Below are 27,195 nucleotides of genomic sequence, written 5' to 3'. Positions count from 1 at the left end.
TGTGAAGCCTTTAACTCCCAGAGTTCCCCAGTCAGCATGTGAAGCCCTTAACTCCCAGAGTTCCCCAGTCAGCATGTGAGGACTTTAACTCCCAGAGTTCCCCAGGCAGCATTTGAAGCCTTTAACTCCCAGAGTTCCCCAGTCAGCATGTGAGGACTTTAACTCCCAGAGTTCCCCAGTCAGCATGTGAAGCCTTTAACTCCCAGAGTTCCCCAGTCAGCATGTGAAGCCTTTAACTCCCAGAGTTCCCCAGCCAGCATGTGAGGACTTTAACTCCCAGAGTTCCCCAGTCAGCATGTGAAGCCCTTAACTCCCAGAGTTCCCCAGTCAGCATGTGAAGCCCTTAACTCCCAGAGTTCCCCAGTCAGCATGTGAGGACTTTAACTCCCAGAGTTCCCCAGTCAGCATGTGAAGCCTTCAACTCCCAGAGTTCCCCAGTCAGCATGTGAAGCCCTTAACTCCCAGAGTTCCCCAGTCAGCATGTGAGGACTTTAACTCCCAGAGTTCCCCAGTCAGCATGTGAAGCCTTTAACTCCCAGAGTTCCCCAGTCAGCATGTGAAGCCCTTAACTCCCAGAGTTCCCCAGCCAGCATGTGAGGACTTTAACTCCCAGAGTTCCCCAGGCAGCATTTGAAGCCTTTAACTCCCAGAGTTCCCCAGTCAGCATGTGAAGCCTTTAACTCCCAGAGTTCCCCAGTCAGCATGTGAAGCCCTTAACTCCCAGAGTTCCCCAGCCAGCATGTGAGGACTTTAACTCCCAGAGTTCCCCAGGCAGCATTTGAAGCCTTTAACTCCCAGAGTTCCCCAGGCAGCATGTGAAGCCTTTAACTCCCAGAGTTCCCCAGGCAGCATGTGAAGCCTTTAACTCCCAGAGTTCCCCAGGCAGCATGTGAGGACTTTAACTCCCAGAGTTCCCCAGTCAGCATGTGAGGACTTTAACTCCCAGAGTTCCCCAGCCAGCATGTGAAGCCTTTAACTCCCAGAGTTCCCCAGCCAGCATGTGAAGCCTTTAACTCCCAGAGTTCCCAGCCAGCATGTGAGGCCTTCAGCTGTCAGAATTCCCTACCGGCATACTCTTGGCAAAGATGTTAAAGTCCAGGCATCTTAAAATTGCCCATCATTGAAAAGCACTGCCTTAGCTCTTGCTCTCCTGAATGACTTCATCCCTTCCAGGTTTGTTGGCTGCCGGGCAAGCTGAGATTGACAACCATCTAGAAATGGGTCGGAAGCTACTGGCTGCTGGGCAGCTGGCCGAAGCCCTCTCACACTACCATTCGGCAGTGGGTGAGTACCAGCCTTGGAATACCATTTCAAGATGCCAGCTGCCTATTGGAAGTAGAGCTGCATTGGCTGACACAGTTACATTAACATTGGGGCACTGTCCAATTTCTCTAGGGTAGACTGCTGAAAGGCAGTGACAGATCTCTTAGTAGGAAAATTTAGAGCTTTAGGAATCAGCCCAAGCAGTTTTTAAAAAGGAGAATTAGATGAACTGAACTGGAACAAGTCTATCCTGTTCTTCAGCAAAAAAAAAAGTCTGTTAACTATTAATAACTACTAAACAGGCAGATCTGCTACATAATAGTGTAGATCAGTGTGTTTTTACAGTGTCTTACTCAGGCTAAGGGACGCCGTGCCTCAGTGGCGAAGACGCTGAGCTTGTCGGTCAGAAAGTTCAGCAGTTCGGCGGTTTGAATCCCTAACACCGCGTAACGGAGTGAGCTCCCGTTACTTGTCCTACATTCTGCCAACCTAGCAGTTCGAAAGCACGTAAAAATGCAAGTAGAAAAATAGGAACCACCTTTGGTGGGAAGGTAACAGCGTTCCGTGCGTCTTCGCCATTTAGTTAGTCATGCCGGCCACATGACCACGGAGACGTCTTCAGACAACATTGGCTCTTCGGCTTTTGAAGGGGAGATGAGCACCACCTCCTAGAGTCGGGAACAACTAGCACATATGTGCGAGGGGAACCTTTACCTGTATCTTCACTTAGGCTTAATAGGAAGAAAGCAAAAAGCTAACCAAAATTGGCCCTATTGCCAGGACCTAGATCAATTCATTTTAAAAATATTTATTTGAACTTCAAGCACTTTTAAAATCTTCTGATGTGAAACACAAATCTGTCGGGTTTTCCACAGGGGGGGGGGGGTTGTGTTTTTTAAGGCAGGGCCTGCTATGAACGGGCCATGTCTCTAGCACAAAAAAGCCAAAATCTTACATAATGCTTCCTTCAAATTCATATGATTTTCCCCTTTTACAAACCTGATGGACTATTTCTCAGATAAGTAGCAGGACTCCTTTCCTTCAGTAGCTGGTCTCAATATTTTTATTCAGATGTTTAACCTGCCCTTCCTTTGTACACAGGGCACAAATTTCCTTCCCCACCACCCTTTCTTAATCTGTACAATAATGCAGTACAGCAGGAGTCCAGAAACTTTTTAAACAGGAGACCGATTCACAGTCTCTCAGACTGTTGGGGGCCCGGACTGGTTGGATAGGCTTGGCTAGGTGGTCATGTGACTGGGTGAGCATCGCTAGGTGGTCATGTGACTGGGTAGGTGTAGCCAATTTAGCAGTCCATTTTGTCTTTGCCCTTGCTGTACTTGCCCCTCCCCTACTCACCCACCGGCCCTGGATCATGTGGCTTTGAAAAACATCCTGAAACACTGTTTTTAAAGTGTTTTTAAACAACTTTAAAACACTGCTTTACAAGCTGGCAGCTGCTTTTCAAGCCAGTAGCAGGCCCTCCCCTGCTCACCCACAGCCCTGGATCATGGGGTTGCGCTGGCGAGATCACCCCTCAGCTGGCCCTCCCCAGCGCCCTTCGGCCTTACCTTCGGCAGTAGCGGTGTGATTGGAAGTGCAGCTCAACCAGTGGAATAACTAACCAGAAGTGCAGCTGGAGTGGATGCTCGCTGGAAGATAAGGCCAAAGGTGAGGGGTGGGGTGAGAGGCAGGGCTGAATCCCACCACCCCGCGGGCCGGATGCTTTGCATTGGTGGGCCGTATCCGGCCCGCGGGCCATAGTTTGGGGATCAGTACAGTAGAGAATAGCAATAATGGCAGCTCCAGGATGCTCTGTTGAGGTTCAGTCCAAGGCTTTCTGACCCACCGCTGGCAGCCTGCTGCAGGAAGATGTAGCCGTTTCAGCGTTGTGTCCCTTTGCAAAATGACTCCGGGAGGGATTTTGCATACTCAAGGCAGGAACACCCAGTGAGGGACCAACATTCTTTGTTTCCATTGCTGCTTTTCTGGTGTTGTGTGTCGCAAATGGAGGCAGAGTTGCAGGTTGATTAGAATGCTAGCAAGAGTCCCTGTTCGCCTGCCTTCCTGCTATCGTGTTTCCCCCAAAATAAGACAGGGTCTTATTTTCTTTTGACCCCATCCCCCACCCCACCCCGAAATAAGCGCTTGGCCCTATTTTCGGGGAAGTCTTATGTTTTTGCGGTGCAGGAGGCAGTGGTCACCTCATGGCTGCTGCTGTGTTGCAATATGTTTGGGGAGGGCTTATTTTGGGGGAAATAGAGTAGATAATGCACTCAGTGACTGCCAACACTCTAAACAGGAATGTTCCTTGGCTCCATTTATTGGGAAAGGAATAGTTTTAGTAGAAATCAATTGCCTTGCGATAGTGCATAGCCAGAATTGCACACCAAACTCCCTGCGTTCAACTTTTCTCTCCCTTAACTGCCCCACACATCATAATAATAATAATAATAATTATTATTATTATTATTATTATTATTATTATTATTATTATTATTATTATTTATTTCTTAGCCGCACCCTCTCCCGAAGGACTCGGGGCGGCGTACAACAAAACATAGGAAATAAATATATCGACATACATATAACAAAACATATACCAAGACATATATACGACATATACAAGGAGGAGGTGAACTGATAGATAAAAACAAGTAAAAACAATGTTTAAAAACCCCTAAATAAATTGAATGCAATTAAAATACCCCAAATAAAAAACCCGTCAGGAGCGATATAGTTGGATCAAAGTTGAGCCAGGCCAGCAACTTGAAAATACACACATACACACACACTGATCAATCAGGTTTCAACTAAAATATTTTCAGAACAGGTCACTTCAACTTTGGTATGCAGCTGCCTTCTTCTCCCAGAAGGGTGACCTTGAAGCAGCATCTCGGGAAGATACAGAAGTTATTTTTACTTTCCCCCAAGCATTATTCCTCCTATCCACCCTTCCCAGAGTCCATGACAGACTGTAACGAAGCACACACAAATGTGAAGTATCAACTGACACTGACCCTCTGGCTGATTTCTTTTCCTCCCCTCAGAAATTGATCCCAAAAATTACCTTACCTATTACAAACGGGCCACCATTTACCTGGCTATGGGCAAGTTTAAATCAGCATTGCCGGATCTCTCCAAAGCTATTGAACTCAAACCGGACTTCCTTGTGGTAAGTGCTTCTTACTTTCACCCTCTATCCATGCCAGTGGTGGGTTGCAGGCGGTATGCCCCTTTACGGGCGTACCGGAGCCAGCCCAAAGCACTGTATACTGTTCGGGTACGGTGCTCCGGAGGGCCCGCCCACCCGTCCGAGCTCCTTACCGGTGTTTAAAGGCTTCTGCACTTCTGCGCAGGCACATGGTAAATACAGCGCCTGCGCAACTCTCCGTGGAGCAGCTGGAGCGTTGCGGAGGCGCTAAGATGCATGCACACGCTGCGCGCATTCATGAGGACGCTGCCGGCCCTGTTCCAACCGTACCGGTTGGAACAGGATTTGCAACCCACCACTGGTCCAAGCTGACATTAAGCAGAAAGGGACTCTTAAGGGCAAATGGGATTATTCTGGTCCCAAAGTGCTGACCTAGTCTTTAAAACAAACAGACAACAAACTGTTCTAATTTGGGGCAGTCAGTGGCTAAGACACTGAGCTTGTCGATCAGAAAGGTTGGCAGTTCGAATCCCTAGCGTCGCATAACAGAGTGAGCTCCCGTTACTTGTCTCAGCTTCTGCCAACCTAGCAGTTCGAAAGCACGTAAAAAAATGCAAGCAGAAAAATAGGAACCACCTTTGTTAGGCAGGTAACAGTATTCCGTGCGCCTTCTGTGTTTAGTCACACCAGCCACATGACCACAGAGACGTCTTTGGACAGCGCTGGCTCTTCGGCTTTGAAACGGAGATGAGCACCACCCCCTAGAGTCAGGAACGAGTAGCACATATGTGCGAGGGGAACCTTTACTTTTAGTTGGCTCTGAAGGATCTGGTCTTCTCCATTTCCACAGGCCCGGCTTCAACGAGGCAATATCCTTCTGAAACAAGGCTACACCCAGGAAGCAAAGCAAGACTTTGAAGCCGTGGTAAGGAAAATACCTGTTTCAAGAAACTTTTGGAGGAATCACGTTCCCTTCCTAGTTGGGTAGGGTTTAAAGACATGCAGGTGTCGTTGTTTTGACTTGTGCATCAGAAACACCATTCCTCGGTAGCAACAACTTCAGTTAGTAAGCAGCGTGGTTAGCTGGCAGCCTGGATTTCTGGATTAAAATATCATTTCAAAATACAGAAGCGGGTGGGTGACCAAGATTATCGGCCTACTCAATAATCTTGAGTGTGTCTCCAGCCACAAATGGACCGTGTGTTGGAATCTACCCATCCCATTTTCATGCATCATCCATGATGCCCTGTCATTCTCCTCTTGACATCTCGAGGGGGGGGGAAGGGAGGGGGCTGGAAGCAAGACTTTTAAATGTTTATTCCTGTGGGATCTTCAGCAGCCTGAAATCCATACGGTGCCCAAACTCCAGTGTTTTCCCTGTAGCGAGAAAGCCCTGGTTTTTAACGGACAGTAATTGCAGACTAAATGTTTAACACCCCCAACGAAAGAAGACTCTGAGGCTTGAGTTTCCTCAAAGGTCCATTTTATTTGTTGTTGTTGATAGTTGTGAAATCGTGTTCGACCCATTGCAACCCCATGGACAACATTCCTCCACGTCTTCCTGTCCTCTATCATCCTCTGGAGTCCATTGAAGGTCACGCTGACTGCTTCAGTGACTCCATCCAGCCACCTCGTTCTCTGTCGTCCCCTTTTCTCCTCAATCATTTCCAGCATGAGTCTCTTCTCCAGGGAGTCCTTCCTTCTCGTTAGGTGGCCAAAGTCTTTGAGTTTCCTCTTCAGGATCTGGCCTTCTAAAGAGCAGTCAGGGTTGATCTCCTCTAGGACTGACCGGTTTTATTGCCTTGTAGTCCAAGGGACTCGCAGGAGTCTTCTCCAGCACCAGAGTTCAAAGGCCTCAATTATTTGGCGCTCGGCCTTCCTTATGGTCCAACCTTCACAGCCATCCATGGCAACTGGGACAACCATAGCCTTGACTATAGGCACTTTTGTTGGCAACGTGATGTCTCTGCTTTTTAGTATACTATCTAGATTTGCCATAGCTTTCCTCCTCAGAAAGAAGCGTCTTTTAATTTGACTTTGGAGCCCAGGAAAATAAAATCTGTCACCACCTCCATTTCTTCCCCATCTAATTGAGAGGGCCGGATGCCATGATCTTAGCTTTCTTAATGTTGAGTTTCAAGCCAACTTTGGCACTCTCTTTCTTCACCCGCATCAAGAGAGTCTTTAGCATCTGGGAAAACCTGAATCTGAAAGCTTCTGGGCCTGACACTAAGAGCTGGAATGACGATTGTTTTTCTACCCTACGCATTTCAGACATTTCTTCTTCGATCCCATCCACGTTGTGCCATGATAATCGTTGTTTGTTTCACGAGTTTTAATTTGATTCTTTCGCTAGGTACCCAGAGTCTCTGGAGCTGGGTGGAATAGAATGCATTGCTAAATAAACAAACCGCTGTCCAGATCTGTTTGAACTGAGCATTTTTCTTTAACATGTGCCACAAAAGAATGCAAACAATGTGCTTCCTTTTATATGCAATATGTATCACGTACCCTTTTTTAAAATTATTTTTTAAAAAAAAAAAAAACCAACACTTTCCCCAGCTCAAGAGCAATCCGGATGATGCAGACGCCCAGAACCAGCTGTCCAGAGTCACTGAGCGAGAATTTTCCATGCAAGAAGCTCAGATTGCCTTTCAGAAAAAAAACTATGTGGGAGCGGTCAGTTTTCTGGATCGAGTCATTGAGGTACCTTCTTAATTCATCTTCTCTAAGCGAACGTATATATGCATGCTGGTTTTGTTGTATTCGGGTCTTTTCCCGTGTAAGGTTGAGACCCGAATACAACAAAACCAGCATACCTACACCCGTGAAAATCTACGAAAACATATATATATATATATGTGTGTGTGTGTGTGTGTGTGTGTGTGTTGTAATTGTACTGATAAATAAATAAAGGGAGACTAGGATAGATCTATTTCGAGCTAATTAGCTCTCATCAGCTAGCCATACCCTTACTGGGATTAGAACCCGGGCTGTATATATCTTAGGCAGGAGTCTTAACCACTAAGCCACAGGTTCTCTTCCTTATATATAATTTGTGTGTGTGTGTGTTTTACCACAATTAGGCTAAGCAAAACCACCAACCCCCCCCCCCCCCGGCTTTCTTTCAGATCTCTCCGTGGGATCCAGAACCCAAAGAGCTGCGCTCCGAGTGCTACCTCCATCTTGGGGACTACAATAAGGCCATCATGGACTTGAAGCCCACCACTAAGCTGCGGAATGACAACAGGGCCGCCTTCCTTAAGCTCAGCAAGCTCTATTACAACTTGGGAGAACACGAGGAGTCCTTAATGTGAGTGGGCCATGTAAATCCAATGCTCTTTGTGTGCCCGTGCGCACTTTTTGGTATACTTGGGTAGCAGGTGAGCAATACACAGACATTCCTATGCATGAGAAGGTGATCAGGAAAATATTACCGGGTTTCCCCCAAAAAGACAGAGTCTTATTTTCTTTTGACTCCCCCAAAATAAGCACTTGGCCTTACTTTTGGGGAGGTCTTGTTATTTTTGAGGTGCAGAAGGCAGCGAGCGTGGTCACCTCATGGCTGCTGCTGCTATGTTGTAATATTTTCCGGGAGGGCTTATTTTCAGGGGGGGGCTTGCGCTCAAAAGCCCGATTGTGCTTATTATTCGGGGAGGCCTTCTTTTCAGGGAAACAGGGTAGAATGTGCAGAAATGAATAGGTTAACACTTGCAATGAAATAGAAGGAGCAGACTGACTATTATAGTAAATGGAAACTATTCTCCCGAAGGTTAGAGAACCGATATGGTAGTTAAAAGTGAAAGTAGATTAGTGAAATATAGAAATATATATTAATAGAATTAAATAATTTAAGAAGAGGATTGTTACAGTATCAGATATGTTATGCATAGCAGTATTCAGTCATGAGCAGATAAATAATGAGTATGGTTGTAAATTTTAATTGTTTTTTTAATACAATTTTTATTTGTTTTTGAACAAGGACAAAAAAACATAAAAATTAAAATTTTAAAAAAAAACCATCTTCCATTACAATTTGTAGAAAGTGTGTCAGTTGGTTACAGTATTTCCATGCATCTCTTCCATAGTCACCACCTGCTTTTCATATCAAATCGCATATTTTAAATTCACCTATATTCATGTATATCGCAATTATTATAGCTCAACCTTAATTTGACTATAATTCAGTATTCAGTCATGAGCAGATAAATAATGAGCATGGTTGTAAATTTTAATTGTTATCGCACCAGTAATTTGTACCCAAATGATACACTGTTTAATGGAAGATGGATTGTTTGTATTAAAAAATAATAATAATAATTTTTAAAAAGACCACCGACAACCTCAAAAACACTGTTCTAGTGCCCCCCCCCCCCACACGATCCCAAACTTGGAATGCTAGAATTCAGGGGAAAAAGTTGTGACATGCAAACAGTAGCAGTTTTGCCTCCAATTTCCATTTTTCCAATGAGTAACAGGATAGTCCCCGACTTACGACTAAACATTTCTGTTGCTAAGCAAGGCAGTTGTTAAGTGAGTTTTGCCCCCATTTTACAGCATTTTTCCCCAGCATCATTAAGTGAATTGTGTGGTTATTAAGCGATGTCCACTGACTCACCTCACTTGAGGGCGTCATCCCCGGCCTCCTTTTCGCTGGCAGAGGCCTTCAGGCTTCGGGCTGTTGGCTGCTGGCTGCAGAAGAAATGGGCTGAGGTGTGCGAGGCCTGGCTGCAACTATCCGAAGCTAAGCAGTAGGGCAAATCAATACACACCTCAATCCCCACCCTGGCTTAATTTTTACCCTTGCACCCTGGAGTGGGCGGGGTCTTAATTGGGGTTTATTTGGGGGGTAGTGCTTATATTGGGCACACATATTCCCCCGCACTTGCATGCTAGTCGTTTATGGCTCTAGGGGGCGGTGCTCATCTCCGTTTCAAAGCCGAAGAGCCAGCACTGTCCGAAGACGTCTCCGTAGTCATGTGACCGGCATGTTACCTTCCCACCAAAAGATGGTCCCTATTTTTCTACTTGCATTTTTTACATGCTTTCGAACTGCTAGATTGGCAGAAACTGGGACAAGTCACAGGAGCTCACTCTGTTACGCAGCGCTAGGGATTCGAACCACTGAACTGCCGACCTTTCTGATCGACGAGCTCAGCGTCTTAGCCACTGAGTCACCAAGTCCCTGAGAGATAGATAAATGAAAAAAGTTAATTATGCATATAGTCACATGTATGATAACACAGAAAAACAACATAGTCTAGTTCGGATGTATAAATGTACATGGCGATGATTGAGTCTGTTCAGAAAACATGGCTTGCAAGCCGCCATAGCATTTTATTAGCCCTTCAAGGAAGGCCAGGTCAAGGGGAAAAAAAAACAGGTATAAAAGCCGAAATTCCCAGAATGCTTTTTGTTGATGTAGGGTAGAAAAACAGCCCCTTCAAAGCCTATCGAGAGTTTTTCCTTCTTCTTCTTTTTCCTCCACTCCGCTTGTATGCCAGATAAACTCAAGGTGGGGTCTTCTTGATTTTCTTCTCCTCCTCATGCTCAGACTGACTCATCCTTTCTGAAACTTCCCCTTTGATGGCGGGGTTTATTTCTTCCCTGTTCTCAAGGCCAAGTCTGCATTCCTTCACCCACGCCAAACCCAAATTAGGGAAGTCACATGGTGGCTTCACAGAATTTGGGAGCCCGAGTCAGTGTACCATAAACAAGCTGGTTTTCCTTCCCAGACATACCCGTAGTTTTATTTATTTATTTGTTTTAATATATTTTATTTGTCATTTTCCTTTAACAGCCGTACATTGTGTTGTATTGGACAGTGTATTGTCTGAGTCAATTAATTTTTCACAAAGCTAATCATAATAATACAATTAAGTAATATTGCAGATGATACCAAGCTGGCAGGAATAGCCAACACTCCGGAAGATAGGCTTAAGATACAGAAGGATCTTGACAAACTTGAACATTGGGCACTATCTAATAAAATGAAATTCAATGGTGAAAAGAGTAAGGTTCTACATTTAGGCAGGAAAAACGAAATGCACAGGTGCAGTATGGGTGGTACCTTCCTCAATAGTAGTAACTGTGAAAGGGATCTTGGAGTCCTAGTGGACAACCATTTAAATAGGAGCCAGCAGTGTGCAGCAGCTGCCAAAAAAGTGAAAAAGTTCTAGGCTGCATCAACAGAGGGATAGAATCAAGATCACGTGAAGTGTTAATACCACTTTATAATGCCTTGGTAAGGCCACACTTGGAATACTGCATTCAGTTTTGGTCACCACGATGTAGAAAAGATGTGGAGACTCTAGAAAGAGTGCAAAGAAGAGCAACAAAGATGATTAGGGGACTGGAGGCTAAAACATATGAAGAACGGTTGCAGGAACTGGGTATGTTTAGCTTAAGAGAAAGAAGGACTAGGGGAGACATGATAGCAGTGTTCCAATATCTCAGGGGTTGCCACAAAGAAGAGGGAGTCAAACTTTTCTCCAAGGCACCTGAGGGTAGAACAAGAAGCAATGGGTGGAAACTAATCAAGGAGAGAAGCAACTTAGAACTGAGGAGAAATTTCCTGACAGGTAGAACAATTAATCAGTGGAACAGCTTACCTCCAGAAGTTGTGAATGCTCCAACACTGGAAGTCTTTAAGAAGATGTTGGATAGCCATTTGTATGAAATGGTGTAAGATTTCCTGTCTAGGCAGGGGGTTGGACTAGAAGACCTCCAAGGTCTCTTCTTCCAACTCTGCTATTCTATTATATTGTATAGCCATACATATTTTCTGGACAGTGTATTGTCTGGGTCAATGTACTTTTTACACAATGCTAATCATAATAATACAATTAAATATACATAATCATAGCCTTCCAAATTCTAATCTTAATATCCATGTTGTAATTATAATGAACTAACCTGAAATTGCCTGGGCATTTATTTTTCCTAATCCTGTGTTTGACAGGAAAGGGAATGAATGATATCTATAGTATCGTGCAACACCACCGACCCTGCGCGCATGCGTGCATGACACACACACACCCAGGCATCCCGTTTTGGGCTTAGTAGGCCTCCCTGCAGCCTCCTGGGAGCAAAACCTGGTCGTTGGGGGGGCTTGCACTGCCCCCGCTGTGCTCCCCCTAACGCCTGCGCATGCATGGCAGAAACCCAAAAATCAGCTGGCCAATGGCAGGCACGCACGCATGCGCGGTAAAGCTAAGCTGGGTTCTGCATGCCACCTGGGTGCCAGGACACACAAACACACAGACACACACACACACACACACAAACTCCCCGAGTGGTGATAAGGGTTTGTTACCCCCACAGTATATTTTCTCTTTGTCACGATCTCATCGTACGCCAAATAATAATTGTGCAATTTTGGTTATTTATGGTATTGTGTGTTTTTTTAACATTGTGAACAGCCCAGAGTCATGTAGGGAGCAATAAAATAATAAAATAGAATAGAATAAAATATAATAAAAGCTTCCCAATGGAATGAAAGCACCTGAGGGCAGGACAAGAAGCAATAGGTGGAAACTTGTCGGTTTTCTGCCTAAGCAGGGGGTTGGACTAGAAGACCTTCAAGGTCCCTTCCAACTTCTCTTCTGTTCTATTCTATTCTATTCTAGAAATAACTTGGAACGAAGGGCAAATTTCCTGACAGTGAGAACAATGAATCAGTGGAACAACTTGCCTCCAGAAGTTGTGAATGCGCCAACACTGGAAGTTTTTAACCATTTGTCTGAAATGGTATAGAGCAGCTGTCAGCAACCCACGGATCTGGGGCTGCATGTGGCTCTTTCATCCCTCTGTGCGGCTCCCTGCTGCCACTGAGCACCACAATTTCGAGAGGAGCTTCAAGGGGTTTTTTTGGGGGGGGGAGCAGGGTGCGCCAGGAGGAGTCTATGGAAAGGGATGGGTTTTCCGGTCAGCTCCACAATTGATAATGCTTTCGGTTAGGACAGGTAGAGGAAGAAGGGCGCCGTGCTAGGAGGAGACTCTATGGTGGGGGAACCAGACTTTTGGTTGGCAGAGGGGGGGCTTCCGGTTAGGACCTTTGTGGCTCTGTGAGTGCTTAAGATTGCCAAACCCTGGTATAGGGTTTCCTTCCAAAGCAGGGGGTTGGACTAGAAGACTTCCAAGGTCCCTTCCAACTTCTATTCTATTCTCTGCCTCAGTTTCCCTGCTTGGAAGGCTTCAAACACCTCCCTCTTTTCAACTCTCGCTCTCAACATTTTTCCACACACAGCCAAGTGCGGGAGTGCTTGAAGCTGGATCAAGATGACAAGGACTGCTTTTCCCACTACAAGCAAGTGAGGAAGCTCACCAAGCAGCTGGAATCCGCTGAGGAGCACATCAGAGCTCAGAGGTGATCTTCCCACCCAGGGTTTTCTGTTTGCTTGGGTGCCCATATCTAAGCTGACTTCGGCCTTAACCGTGGTTGAGATTTCTCCAGCCACCTTACCTACCTTTAACACTCTCACGGAGGTTGCATGGCACAAAGCACCGTGGATTGAAATCATTGGGCATGCTGGTAAGAAGGATATGAAGTAATCCTTTCTGTATTCTGAACCAGACTCCCCAAGAGCACGAAGCAAACTCCTGGTCCTGAAAAAAAACCCTTTTATTAATTTACTGTGAATTCTGCTCATTCACATCCAGCAAAGTCTTTCAAGGGAGGACTTACAGTCACAGACCTTCTCTGGCTTGGAGAGCTGACAGGCCGATATCTGCAGAACTTGGCAAGGAGTCTCGGAGAGTCACGAACCAATGAAGGGAACTTCATTGGCCTCCTGCAAACTCCACTCCCCTTTCGCTCCTCTCTTATTTCCTCTGGGAGGGGCCATTCATCGTCCACCTGTGGCCTTACTCCCAAGTCGACCCCTGTTCTTTAGCTGTTCCCTTCGTCTAGCAACTCTGTGCATGTGCACACTGGGAACAGGCTCCAGCTGTTCATCTGCCTCATTAATGTCTGGCTCTGAAGGCAGCTGATAACTGGCATATGGCCCTGGCCCCATCTCTGCCTCCGACGCAGAGCCCTCATCAGAGCCTTCCCCAGACTCCAGGACTGGCCCATGTTCCTCCCCAACCTCCTCACTGTCCGACTCTGCTGCTAGCTTTACTATGGGGCGGTATATATGAATCTAAATGCTCCTGCTATACCATCATTCACTATCTGTGTCCCCTATCCAATCTTGTTTCTTCTTTGCTGCTCTCTAATAACAGATACGCAGATGCCATCGAGAAGTACAAAGCCACCATGAAAACGGAACCCAGCGTAGAGGTCTACACCATCAAAGCCAAAGGACGGATCTGCCACTGTTTATCCAAGGTAGAATCTGGGTTTGGATCCCTGTCGATTAGCCGCCCCCTTTGGGAAGCTGCCTGTGTTGGCATAATGTGACCAGAGGCCGAAAGAAGTGCCAATGCTTTGCTTGATCTCATAAAGTTGAAATGGGGATCGGTGCTTACTTCCTGGGTCTACTATCAGGCCTCCGTCTGTCTGGTTCTGTTGCTCACCCATCTGACATTTTGCTTTCTTTCTGTATGGCAGGGATGTCAAACTCAAGGCCCGTGGGGTCCTTAGATCTGGCCTGTACGACTGCCCTAAAAATAGTGAAGGATTGGCCCGCGGGCTGGAACTGGCCCGCGGGGTAATTACCGTATTTTTCGGAGTATAAAACGCACCTTTTTTCCGCAAAAAAGATGCTGAAAATCTGGGTGCGTCTTATATATCGAATACAGCATTTTTTGCCTCCCGAAACCCCGCCCCTTCACCAAAATGGCCGTGCATACCCTTATGGAGGCTTTCAGAGCTCCTGGGGTCGGGAGGGCGGAAATAAGCAAAAAAATGGGGCGTTTTTTGCCCTCCCCAGCCCCCAGCAGCACTCTCTAAGCCTCCATAAGACTATGTGTGCAATTTTTTTGACAAAAAACGGGCCCGTTTTCACAAAAAACAGGCCGTTTTTTGTTTGTCCCCCCCCACTCCCCAGGAGCACTCTGCAAGCCCCCGCAAGGCTATTCATGCCTTTTTTAAAAAAAAAAAACATGGGCCCATTTTCGCAAAAAAACAGCTCTTTGGGGGAGGTTTGCAGAGTGCAAAAACTTTTTTTTTCCCTTTGGGAAAGCTCTTTAACGGATTGATGAGAATTGCATTGATCAAGTGCTGTGCCAGCAGAAACACAGTCTTAGGTGCTGCAGATTATCAGAGATTTCCTTCTCCAGCACATGGATAAAAACACCTGGAAACATCTACCTACCTACCTACTCTCTCTCTCTTCCTACCTATCTACTTTATTTCTCTCTCTTTCTCTCTTTCTATTTCTCTCTCTATCCCTCTACCTACCTACCTACACACATACACTCTCTCTCTCTACCTATCTACTGTATTTCTCTATTTCTCTATATATATATCCCTCTATCTACCTACCTATACACACACACTCTCTCTCTCCCTACCTATCTACTGTATTTCTCTATTTCTCTCTCTCTATCCCTCTACCTATCTACCTAACTACTCTCTCTCTCCCTACCTATCTACTGTATTTCTCTATTTCTCTCTCTATCCCTCTACCTATCTACCTAACTACTCTCTCTCTCCCTGCTTACCTACTGTATTTCTCTCTCGATCTCTCTATTCTTCTACCTACCTACTCTCTCTCTTGCTACCTATCTACTTATTTCTCTCTATCTCTTTCTATTTCTCTCTCTCTATCCCGCTACCTACTTCACAATGCTTTATACTCCTTTCTAAGCGATTTACAGAGTCAGCCTATTGCCCCCCTCCCCCAACAATCTGGTTCCTCATTTTTACCCACCTTGGAAGAATGGAAGGCTGAGTCAACCTTGAGCCTGATGAGAATTGAACTGCTGGCGGTGGGCAGAGTTTGCCTGCAGTACTGCATTCTAACCACTGCGCCCTGGGGGAGCGTGGTCCTTGATCTGCATTCTTTGGCCAAGCCGATCATCTCCAGATGTTTTGGAGAACCATGCCGGTCAGAGCGAACAGAAATCTGGGTCAATATAGAAAAGATAGTGGAGACTCTAGAAAGAGTGCAGAGAAGAGCAACAAAGATGATTAGGGGACTGGAGGCTAAAACATATGAAGAACGGTTGCAGGAACTGGGTATGTCTAGTTTAATGAAAAGAAGGACTAGGGGAGACATGATAGCAGTGTTCCAATATCTCAGGGGTTGCCACAAAGAAGAGGGAGTCAAGCTATTCTCCAAGGCACCTGAGGGTAGAACAAGAAGCAATGGGTGGAAACTAATCAAGAAGAGAAGCAACTTAGAACTGAGGAGAAACTTCCTGACAGTTAGAACAATTAATCAGTGGAACAGAAGTTGCCTCCAGAAGTTGTGAATGCCCCAACACTGGAAGTCTTTAAGACGTTGTTGGACAGCCATTTGTCTGAAATGGTATAGGGTTTCCTGCCTAGGCAGAGGGTTGGACTAGAAGACCTCCAAGGTCCCTTCCAACTCTGCTATTGTATTGTAAATCATAACCCAAAGGCATCTGCAAGACTCTGAAATTGTAAAAAGATGTCCTGGAAAGGTTTTTCCAGATGTTTTGCCCAATAATTCTCCTGATCCTTCCCCAACTAGCTGGAAGAAACGACACAGGATGGGTTTAGTTGTCAAACCATCTTGGCCCATTCGAAAGGCATTAAAAAACATTTTTTTTCCTCTTTGGGCTCTGGCTACAGGATGATGGGGTTCCTTCTCATTTTGAGAAGGATACTAATTGCAAGTTCCCAGTGACTTAGATAGTATTTCTTGAGGCGAAAAGCAGAAGCTGTATGCTCCATCCTATATTTGGGCAGACCAGGTTGCCCTGATTTTTTTAAAAAAAACACTACTCCCTGTTGCAGAGCAAACGGACTGCTGAAGCCATAGATCTCTGCAGCGAAGCCCATCAGCTTGATCCCAGAAACATCTTCATCCTGCGTGACCGAGCAGAGGCCTTCATCCTTAACGAAGAATTTGAGAAAGGTCAGTATCCGAGAAAGCTCTTGGCCGCTACGGCCTCATCCGATTCATTTCTTCCTCCTTCCATCCCGGGGTTAACGGCTTCGCTTATTTACTTATTTTTTTTCTTCCGTTCAGTCGTGTTTAATTCTCAGAAACCGCCTACACCAGGTGTGTCAAACTCAATTTCATTGAGGGCCGTATTAGGGTTGTGTTTGACATCGGAAGGCCAGGGGGCAGGGCATGCCTGGGCAGGGGGGGGGGGCATAGGCATGGTCGGAGGTGATGGTGGGCATGACACGGGACTTGTGTCAGGGGTGGCACCTGTGGCGGCCAAGTGCTTAGGCAGGACTTCCCTGAGACCAACCATCTCTCATTATAATCTTCCTTCCTTCTCTTCTTTTTCCTTCCCTCTTCATTCTTCTTTCTTCTCCTCCTCTTTCCTTCTTTTTCCTTCCTTGCTCTCTTCCCATCTTTTTCTTTGTCTTTCCTCTTTCCCTTTCTCCTTTCCTGCCCCTTCTTGCATGTTCCAATGGAAAAGGGGAAACATTTCTCCTTTTGTTTTTAGCTTCTTTTGATAGTCATTGCCAGCAAAAATGGGTTGGGGGGGGGTGTTGCCCTCCACCTGCAGCCCATTTTTGGCAGGCAAAGTACTGCAGGACGCCGTCCAGGCTAAAAACGGGCCGGGGAGGGGAGAGGTGCCCCATTTTTGCTAGCAGAGACACCGCAGGCCAGTCCTTTGCTATCTCCAGGCTGGCCGCACAGGCCACATCTAAGGCTGGATCCAGCCCACAGGCCTTGAGTTGGCACCCCTGGCCTAGATGAGTCCCTGCTGTTTTCTTGGCAAGGCTTTGCCCGAAGGGATGCCCCACAGTCTCCTCCTTCCTTCTTTGGAGTGTACAACTAGTCCAAGGTCACCCAACTGGCTTCGTGCCTTAAGCAGGACTAGAACTCCCAGTTCCTAGCCTGCCGCCTTAACCGCTATGCCAAACTGGTTCTCTGGCTTTTTACATTTGACGTTTCTTGGCAAGCGTTCTCGTCCCAGTCAAACCACTTTCTGATCGCAAAATACAGAAGCCACACGAAGCGAGCACCGCTTGTTCATTTCCAGCCCGCCTAAAAATCTCATCCAGAGGCAATAAAATGCGATTCCAAACATCTCAAACCTGGGAGTATTTTTTTTAAAAAACCAAACACTTCATTATCAGCAGGGAGAAAAATAGCACTAAACACAAAACAATTCCCCCAATGGAATCTCAATATCATGTGAAGTGTTAACACCACTTTATAGTATCCTGGTAAGGCCACACTTGGAATATTGCATCCAGTTTTGGTCGCCATGATATAAAAAAGATGTTGAGACTCAAGAAAACAGGGCAGAGAAGAACAATAAAGATTGTTTAGGGGACTGGAGGCTAAAATGTATAAAGAACGGTTGCTGGAACTGGGTATGTCTAGTTTAATGAGAAGAAGGACTAGGGGAGACATGATAGCAGTGTTCCAATATCTCAGGGGTTGCCCCAAAGAAGAGGGAGTCAAACTATTCTCCAAAGCATCTGAGGGCAGGACAAGAAGCAATGGGTGGAAACTAATCAAGGAGAGAAGCAACTTAGAACTGAGGAGAAATTTCCTGACAGTGAGAACAATCAGTGGAACAACTTGCTTCCAGAAATTGTGAATGCCCGAACATTGGAAGTTTTAAAGAAGATGTTGTATAACCCATTTGTCTGAAGTGGTGTAAGGTTTCCTGCCTAAACGAGGTTGGACTAGAAGACCTCCAAGGTCCCTTCCAACTCTGTTATTCTATTCTATTCTTCTGTTATATTGTGCTACAATTGTAGACCTAATTCTACTTCAGAATTTTTTTTATGTAGTTAGGGGAGAGAGATGAGGCTCAGTAGCAATTCCTTTAGAGTCTCTCTTTCTCTCCCCCCCCCACCTCTCTCTCTTACACATACACACCAGATTGATAGGTGTACACTCCAGTCCTCTTTCCCCTTTCTTTCATTTTTTTTCACATTTGGGAGGTTAAGGAGTAAAATATTTGCCTTCAACGTCAGTGGAGTTTCTGAAGTCATCCAGGCCACGGTTGTCTCAAAGATGGTTTGTTTGTTTTTCTTCAAGAGGCAACTGGACTTTCTTAGTTTTTACCTTTGAAAACATTTTTCTTCTTGTCTAAGGAGCTTAAAAATGTTTTCAAAGAAAAAAATAACCCTATAATGTCTAGTTGCCATGGGGGAAGCGGGGGAAAGCATTTTTGGGATAGTGCCCTGAACCTAAAGTACCTAAAATGGATCCCGTGGGATTAACACGGTGTCTAAAGAAACTCTAGAAAGAGTGCAGAGAAGAGCAACAAAGATGATTAGGAGACTGGAGACTAAACCATATGAAGAACGGTTGCAGGAACTGGGTATGTTTAGCTTAAAGAGAAAGAAGGACTAGGGGAGACATGATAGCACTGTTCCAATATCTCAGGGGTTGCCACAAAGAAGGAGTCAAACTATTCTCCAAGGCACCTGAGGGTAGAACAAGAAGCAATGGGTGGAAACTAATCAAGGAGAGAAGCAACTTAGAACTGAGGAGAAATTTCCTGACAGTTAGAACAATTAATCACTGGAACAGAAATTGCCTCCAGAAGTTGTGAATGCCCCAACACTGGAAGTCTTTAAGAAGGTTGGATAGCCATTTGTCTGGAATGGTATAGGGTTTCCTGCCTAGGCAGGGGGTTGGACGAGAAGAACCCCAGGGTCCCTTCCAACTCTACTATTGTATTGTATATTGTAAATATGAGTCCTGCCCCTGCCTATTTTTGGAGAATAGCTAATAGCCTGCAGAGTATCGGCTAGTTGTAGATGGAGGCTGCATATTTCCATTAAACTGGATAAAATGTTGTGGGCAGCAGAACTGACAGCAGATTCGGATAGTGAGGAGGTTGGGGAGGAACATGGGCCAGTCCTAAAGGCTGGGAAAGACTCTGATGAGGGCTCTGTGTCAGAGGAAGAGATGGGGCCAGAGCCATTTGCCAGTTATCAGCTGCCTTCAGAGTCAGACATCAATGAGGCAGAGGAACAGCTGGAGCCTGTTCCCAGTGTGCGCATGTGCAGAGTTGCCAGATGAAGGGAACAGCTAAAGAACAGGGGTTGACTTGGGAGTAAGGCCACAGGTGGACAGTGAATGGCCCCTCCCAGAGGGAATAAAAGAGGAGTGAAAGGGGAGTGGAGTTTGCAGGAGACAATTAGTTTGCTTAATTGGTTAGTGACTCTGAGACTCCTTGCCAAGTTTTGTAGATATCGGCCTGTCAGCTCTCCAAGCCAGAGAAGGTCTGTGACTGTAAATTCTCCCTTGAAAGACTTTGCAGGCTGTGAATGAGCAGAATTCACTGTAGATTAATAAAAGAGGTTTTTGCTGGAACAAGAAGTTTGTTTCATGCTCTTGAGAAGTCTTGGTCAGAACAATAAAAGTCTTTGACCGAAGAGTCAAAGCTGGCAGGGGAGGAAGCTTTCACATTGAAAGAATTATAACTAGCCTTCTTTTTAAAAAATCTCCAGCCATTGAAGATTATCAAGAAGCGAAAGAATTTGATGCTGAAAATGAGGAATTAAAAGACGGGCTCGAGAGGGCACAGAAACTGCTGAAACAGTCCAAGAAGAGGAACTATTACAAAATTCTCGGAATTCAGAGGTAAGCAGGTTCACCTCTGGTATCCAGCGTCTTTCACAATCCAGGATTAAAACTGCTGAAAGGAATTTCCCTGTAATAGAACATTAAAAGCTGCACTGTACTATAACCATGAAGGTTGAAGTCCTGGTTTAATGATTTTGGGAAGCCAGAAGAGCTGCTGCACTTTTGTCACCTCAAAGTTCCTTTCTACAAGGGAAAAAATAATAATCTCTTGACATTAACAAGGCTATCTGGCCTGAACGACCAGCACGTTCAGCCAAGCCATTGCTTGTTGACTAAGCCACAATAGCTTGTTCTCACCCAAGCCATAATTGGTAGGTTCAAGGTAAAAAGGTAAAGCTTCCCCTCGCACATATGTGCTAGTCATCCCTGACTCTAAGAGGTGCTCATCTCCGTTTCAAAACCGAAGAGCCAGCGCAGTCTGAAGACATCTCTGTGGTCATGTAGCCAGCATGACTAATGCCAAAGGTGAATGGAACACACTTACCTTCCTATCAAAGGTCGTTCCTATTTTTCTACTTGCATTTTTACGTGCTTTCGAACTGCTAGGTTGGCAGAAGCCGGGAAAAGTAACAGGAGCTCACTCCGTTACGCGGCGCTAGGGATTCGAACTGCCCACCTTTTCTGATTGCGTCTTAGCCACTGAGCCACTGGGTCCCACTTTGTAGGTTCAAACATAGACCCAAAGAAATGGACCACATTACGATTTAGAATCGTGGAGTCCCGTGAGAACTTCTCAAATGCTTCTGAACTAAAGGTAAAGATTTCCCCCGTCCAGTCGTGTTAGAATTTAAGGGGCGGTGCTCATCTCTGTTTCTTAGCCGAGAGAGCCAGCATTGTCTGAAGACACTTCTGTGGTCATGTGGCAGCATGAATATACGCTGACGTGCATAGAATGCTGTTTCCTTCCCACCGAAGTGGTACCTATTTATCTACTCGCATTTGCTGCTTTCGAACTGCTAAGTGGGCAGGAGCTCAACCCATCGCGTGGCACTCAGGTCTTGAACCTTAAGTTCAACATCTTTAGTCGCTGAGCCATTGCGCCTGCCTCCACTGCTGAACTACAATTCCCCAAATCCTCTATTTATGACCCTGCTGGCTGCTGGGAATTGTAGATCACAACTTCTGGAAGCACCCTAAATTCCCCATCTTGGATTATCTTTATATATTAAGTGAGAAGCGGGGGGGGAAATAACACCGCCTGGGCTCTACACTCATTATGGAAATGTTCTTAAAAATAATAGTACCTATGTGTATGGATATAAATCTCCAATAATTATTGCATTGTGGACATACTGTAGACAAAAGGAGTAATTTCGGTTGCTGCTTTTTATTGTACCTCCTGCAATCTGCCATTCTCCCTGTCCTTCATATTCCTGTGGTGGCCCCCCCAGCTCCGCTGGCAGCAGACTCAGATGATGAGGAGGTTGGGGAGGAACTTGGCCCAGTGCTGGAGTCTGGGGAAGGCTCTGATGGATGCTCTGTGTCCGATGCAGAGATAGAGCGAGGGCCCTCCGACATTTCCCAGCCACCTGAGAGGCAGGCTGCCTTTGGAGGCTGATATGAGTGAGGAGGAAGAACATCTGGGGCCTGTTCCAGATGCACTTACGCGCAGAGCAGTTAGAAGAGGTGAGCAACGGAGGACAAGGAGTTGACCTGAGAAGCAAAGCACACGTGGACACTGAATGGCCCCTCCCTGGCTGGGGAATAAATAGAAGGAATGGGGAGTGATTATCGCAGGAGACAACAGTTCGTATTTCTGAAGATCTTGCTCATGTTGTTTCGTGCCACAAAGTCTGCTTGCCAGAACTTAATTTTATAGTTTTCATCTGGGAGCTCACGGCCTTCTTGCAGTTATCGCAAGGAACTGATGATAAGGTCTGTCACTGCAGTTAACTCCTTGAAGGACTATTGCATGGACAGTTTGATGGGTGAAGGCAAATTAATTCACAAGAGGTAAATGAAGAGGGGTTTTTGGTGACCAGGAATCTCTTTCTTGCTTCTTCTAAGGCCGGGTCAGAACAATTCCCACCAGCAGAAAAATGACAAATGGAGCTTCCCTTGGGTATTAGTCATAACATGGAGCTAATTTTTGTCCCCCAAGAGATGATGCTTTAGATCTCCCTATCCTAAACAGGCTTCTTTCTCCTGCCCCACTCTCCTCCCCAGGAACGCCAACAAGCAGGAGATCATCAAAGCATACCGAAAGCTGGCTCAGCAGTGGCACCCCGACAATTTCCAGTCGGAAGATGAGAAAAAGGAAGCCGAGAAAAGATTCATTGATATTGCAGCCGCTAAAGAGGTCCTGACAGATCCAGGTAACATGCATGAGCTTATCGGTTCTGACAGGTTCTGGAAAACCGGTAGTGGAAATTTTGAGTAGTTCGGAGAACTGGCAAATACCACTTCCTGCTGGCCTCAGAGGGGGTGGGAATGGAGATTTTGTAATATCCTTCCCCCAGGAGTGGGGAGAGATGGGGATTTTGCAGTATCCACCCCCTGCCACACCTCCCAAGCCACGCCCACAGAACCGGTAGGCGTGGGCAGGGAGCATGGCCAGCCTGACGTCTCTCATGTCGGGGACGCCTGTGGCAGCCTAAGCACTCTGCCAGCGAAAACGAGCTACCGAGCTCCGTTTTCGTCGGTGACGGCCTCCTGCAACTTTCTGCCAGCAAAAATGGAGCTCGGGAGGGCCGCACACAGCTCTCCTGAACTCCATTTTCGCTGGTAGAGGCCCACAGGCCAGTCCTTTGCTGTTTCCTGGGTGACCCAGGGGCTAGATCTAAGCACCCCCACGGGTCAGATTCGTCCCATGGCCCTTGAGTTTGACATCCCTGATGTAGCCTTACAACAAAGTAGAATCTGCTTGGATTTCCTGTCTGGTTTTCCTGTGAGGGCTGACGATACCAAGCTAAGACCATCTCCTGGCAACTGGTCTTCCCACTCAACCTTGGTTGTTGTTGGGTGCTCGATCACTGGAGGTTTCTAAGGAGCGATGTTTTGTGGGCCGCCAGCGGAGCTGGTGGCAGACTCAGACAGTGAGGAGGTTGGGGAGGAACTTGGGCTAGTCCTGGAATCTGGAGAAGGATCTGGTGAGTGCTCTCCCTTATAGGCAGAGATGGGGCCAGGGCCGTTTGACAGTTTTCAGCTGCCTTCAGAGTCGGAGATAAGTGGGGCAGAAGAACAGCTGGAGCCTGTTCCCAATGTGCACATGCGCAGATCTGCCAGGAGTTAAGGAATAAGGGCCGAACTCGGGAATAAAGGCGCAGGTGGACAGTGAATGGTCCCTCCCATAGGGAATAAAGAGGAGCAAAGGGGAGTGGAGTTTTACATTAGTTCACTTCATTAGGGTAAAGATCTGTTCCTGACTTCTTGCCAAGTAATTACTGCTACAGCATGGCGTTTGGAAGATATCGGCCTGGCAGCTCTCCAAGCCTGATAAAGGTCTGTGGTTGTGAAATCTCTTGAAAGGCTGTTGGATGGGACTTTGCTGGAGAGGAATTCCCTTTCAGTTAAATAAAAGAGGTTTTATCGGGACGAGGAGTCTGCTTCACAATCTTGGGAAGCCTAGGTCAGAACACAATTAGACAACCACTTGTCTGAAGCAGCGTAGGGTCTCCTGCTTGAGCAGGGTTGGGGAGTTTGACTAGAAGACCTCCAAGGTCCCTTTTTCAATTCTGTCATTCTCTTTTATTTCCCTCCCTGCCTTCCAGAAATGCGACAGAAATTCGACTCCGGCGAGGATCCTTTAGATCCGGAGAATCAGCAAGGAGGATCGGGACATCAGCACCAATGGGCATCCGAATTTAACCCTTTCGGCTCCGGGAACTTTCATTTTAAGTTTAATTTTAATTAATCTGCCTGAGCCCCACCTGCCCTCCCCCAAAGACCAATGCAACACCTTGGCCAGCGAGTTGATGCACAAAGAGGACCGTAACAACTCCTACGCAAATGGAACCAGGGGGGGAGGGAGTTTAGTTTCCTTAATTTATATATTCAAGTATCCCTTTTCAGATGACTGGAAGTTTTGCTCCTTGGGATAGTAATCAGGACCACGAGGAAGATGGCAAGCTCTCGCGTCTAAGCTGCAATTCCCACGAAACAGTGACTGGGAAAAGGGGATGGATGATGCATGCAGAGCCTTAATCCCATCAGTGAATCCCGCCTTTCTTAGGGACATGTTCAAAGTTAGGTTGAGCTCCATCGTTACATCTCGAAAGTTTTTTGCACCTGCAAGACCCAAGGAAGCTCTGTCATTCCTATGATCCGCAGTCCTTTGCCACGGAAACCGTTCATTTTTAAATCCCAGCAAAGGGAAGGTTCGTCCTCTTTTTTTTTCTTTCTTTCCCTTTTTCTCTCTCTCTTTAAAAGGAAGGCATGCCGTTTTGAGTTCACCTTCCCAAAGGAAAGCTTGGCCGGACACGTTTGACCTTTGAGGCCATGGGACGGTTTCCGTAACTGATGCCGATGGGAGGAAAAGCCAGCTGGCTCCTGCCAAGAATTGTGTTTTTGTGCCATCTCTCCAGTAGGGGAAGGGAGTTGGGGGGGGGGGGGAGAGATAAACTTTTTTTGGGCAAGGTCTGTTCGACTTTGGAAGGAACCCCCCCCCCCCCCCTGCCTGAGACTGGAAAAAGGGAAGAAAAATAAGATTGGTTTGGGTGGTTTGAGCCTTTCTGGATGGTATTCTTTATGGGTGGATGTTGGTTTTGCACATTTCACTGCTCCTCCTTCCAATTACTGGAGGAGGACACGAAGAACAGTATGTATTCGGAGACAAAAAATGATACCCTCCCCTCTGTCCCAGAATTTAATATTTTTCAGGCATAATCCGACAGCTCTACCACTAACCATGAACGCCTTCATTTTCTACAGTTAGTTAAAATTACATGTTTTCCCCTCCTCCTCCTCCTCCTCTTCCATTTTTATCTAGTACAGTCATTACATAAAGCCCGGTCTGCTTCGTTATCATCAGAGTCCAGGAGAAGGTGGGGGGAGATTAAGGAGAGGTATTAATGTCCTGCCTTTACCGAGAAAGTGTCAAGATTAAAAGTTTCGTATTGCAGAGCAAAGGTTGAGGAAGGGACCAAAAGTGCTGAGTTAAGAAGGCTGAAAGTTCAACGTCATTGGCCTCCGGGGCCCTTCTGAGCCAGAAGGAGAGGGGGGGGAAATCAACAACTAAAATGCATTTTAAGTCAGGTTGAAATTCAGCGTTTTAAACTGGGTGCAGTTGGGTGAGCCTGGAGTACGGAGGGGGTAGCAAGGCTGTGCGTTAAACAAGACATGTTTTTGTTTCCAGTTCTGAGTGAAATAGATCAATTTGGAACGTTCTCCCAAAATGTTTCAAGTGTACTTATTCCAAGAGAACACGCCATCCGTGGGGAAAAAATATGACATAGGAACGTGCCTCCTGTTGCCTGTTTTTGCTTTCTAAAGCCATCCAAGTTAGGGGGTGAATGTTACCCACCACTCAATCTACACAGAAAAATGGTTAAGAGAATTATATTTGCTTTTTTGCTTTATTAATCATAGCTGATAGCCCGGTGTTGCCCCAGTATTTATTTATAAGGGGGGAAATGTCCAGGTCAAATGTAATTTCTAATGTTGAATTTACCCCCTTACCAGAAGGAGCCCCCTTTTGGAGTACTGTGAAGCCGTTAGCATGGCAACTCCACTGTGCTGTACAGTAGAAGCCATTTTGCGGCAGTATGGTAGAAGCCGTATAAAGGCACAACAGGCTGCATCTTAGCAGAACACCCCCCCCCCCCGAGGGGTGTTAGGGATGTCTTATCCCCACAGTCTTTGTCTCCAGAAAGTAAGTCATCTGTGTACCAAGTTTGGTTGAAATTGCTCGAGGTGTTCGAGTTACGCTGGTACACACACACACACACACACACATATGCTGGTCTTGTTGTATTCAAGCCTTCTCCCGTGTAAGATTGAGATTGTCTTGGCAACGTTTCGGCGAGGTGTCACTCGCCATCCTCAGGCTGGTGTTTTCGGCTTAAAGTGTGATCGGAGCTGCCGTCTTTCTATAAATCTTGATGGGTGTGTGTGGAATGCTGGCGTTTCAGTAAGTGGATTGATTGGCTGTGTGGCTGTATCATGATTGGTTGATTGGTGCTGGCTGTTTGTGCGTTGTTGTTTTGTGTTGTAACGGCCTGGGTGGTGGGTGACGATAAACATGACGATGCCTCCCGCCTGCCAGACATCTGGAAACCAGCCCTGGTAAACAAACGAGCCCCACCCACCACCCAGGCTGTTTCAACACAAAACAACAATGGATTTCAGCCTTTTGAAGGCATTTTTTGCCCTCCGGAGACGCCTCTGGAGCGCGAAAAACTGGCCTTATGGGCAAACTGAAAGTTTAGAAACGTACTTCCGGTTTGCTTATAGAACCAGTTTTAGCCCTTCGGAGCCTTCAGGGAAGCTTGAAGGCCTCTGAAGGGTCCAGAGGATGAAAAACAGCCCTACAGACAAACCGTAAGTGACTGAGCCAACATTTTGGTTGCTAAGCAAGAGTGTTGTTAAGTGAGTTTCACCACATTTTACAAGTTGACCACGCCCACATGGCTGGCAAGCCACTCCCACAAAGCAGACCAAACCTACCGAAGGGGTTCTAAAAGAATTTGAAACCCATCACTGGTCCACCCCTACCCATGATGTGTTCCACTACTGGCTTGGGCGAACGGGTTGAATACCACCTTCCCGCATTCACATAATCCAGAATTCATGCATTTGCCCACCAGCAAGTACAGGGTGTCCTCGATTTAACGACCACTATTGAGCCCAAAATTTCTGTGGCTAAGTGAGACATTTGTTAAGTGAGGTTTTTCTCCTCCCCATATTTTATGAATTTTCCTGCCACCGCGGTGTTCACTGCAGTTGTTAAGCGAGTAACAGCGTTGTTAAGTGAATCTGGCTTCCCCGTTGACTTAACCTATCGCAACATTACCCCAGGACACTGAAGCCGTCATTAATAGGAGTCAGTTCGCAAGCATCTGAATTTTCCTCCTGTGATCCTGGGGCTGCTGCAGCAGTCATAAGTGCAAACAATTGTCATAAGCCCCTTTTTTTCTGTGCCATAACTTCGAATGGTCCTTAAATGAACTGTTGTAAGTCAAGTACTACCTG

At 46.3% G+C, this 27,195-nt stretch overlaps 1 protein-coding gene across 1 annotated transcript in view; it reads left to right on the top strand.

Moving 5' to 3' along the window:
- Window positions 1-25,222, top strand: part of LOC309381874 (dnaJ homolog subfamily C member 3-like) — a 35,458-nt gene extending 10,236 nt beyond the window's left edge. The window contains exons 2-12 of the mRNA XM_081933176.1: window positions 1,174-1,284; window positions 4,314-4,438; window positions 5,268-5,342; window positions 6,980-7,123; window positions 7,549-7,730; window positions 12,666-12,785; window positions 13,643-13,748; window positions 16,287-16,407; window positions 19,932-20,064; window positions 22,234-22,382; window positions 23,778-25,222. Coding sequence (XP_081789302.1) covers window positions 1,174-1,284; window positions 4,314-4,438; window positions 5,268-5,342; window positions 6,980-7,123; window positions 7,549-7,730; window positions 12,666-12,785; window positions 13,643-13,748; window positions 16,287-16,407; window positions 19,932-20,064; window positions 22,234-22,382; window positions 23,778-23,920 — 1,409 coding nt within the window. The 3' untranslated portion in view covers window positions 23,921-25,222. The remainder of the gene's footprint in view (window positions 1-1,173; window positions 1,285-4,313; window positions 4,439-5,267; window positions 5,343-6,979; window positions 7,124-7,548; window positions 7,731-12,665; window positions 12,786-13,642; window positions 13,749-16,286; window positions 16,408-19,931; window positions 20,065-22,233; window positions 22,383-23,777) is intronic.
- Window positions 25,223-27,195: the final 1,973 nt, after the last annotated feature.

Source organism: Natrix helvetica (genome assembly GCF_964273705.1).
Source record: "Natrix helvetica genome assembly, chromosome: Z".
Classification (NCBI taxonomy): domain Eukaryota; kingdom Metazoa; phylum Chordata; class Lepidosauria; order Squamata; family Natricidae; genus Natrix; species Natrix helvetica.
The sequence above is the reverse complement of the archived record's forward strand: the minus strand, read 5'-3'. Positions and strand labels throughout refer to the sequence as shown.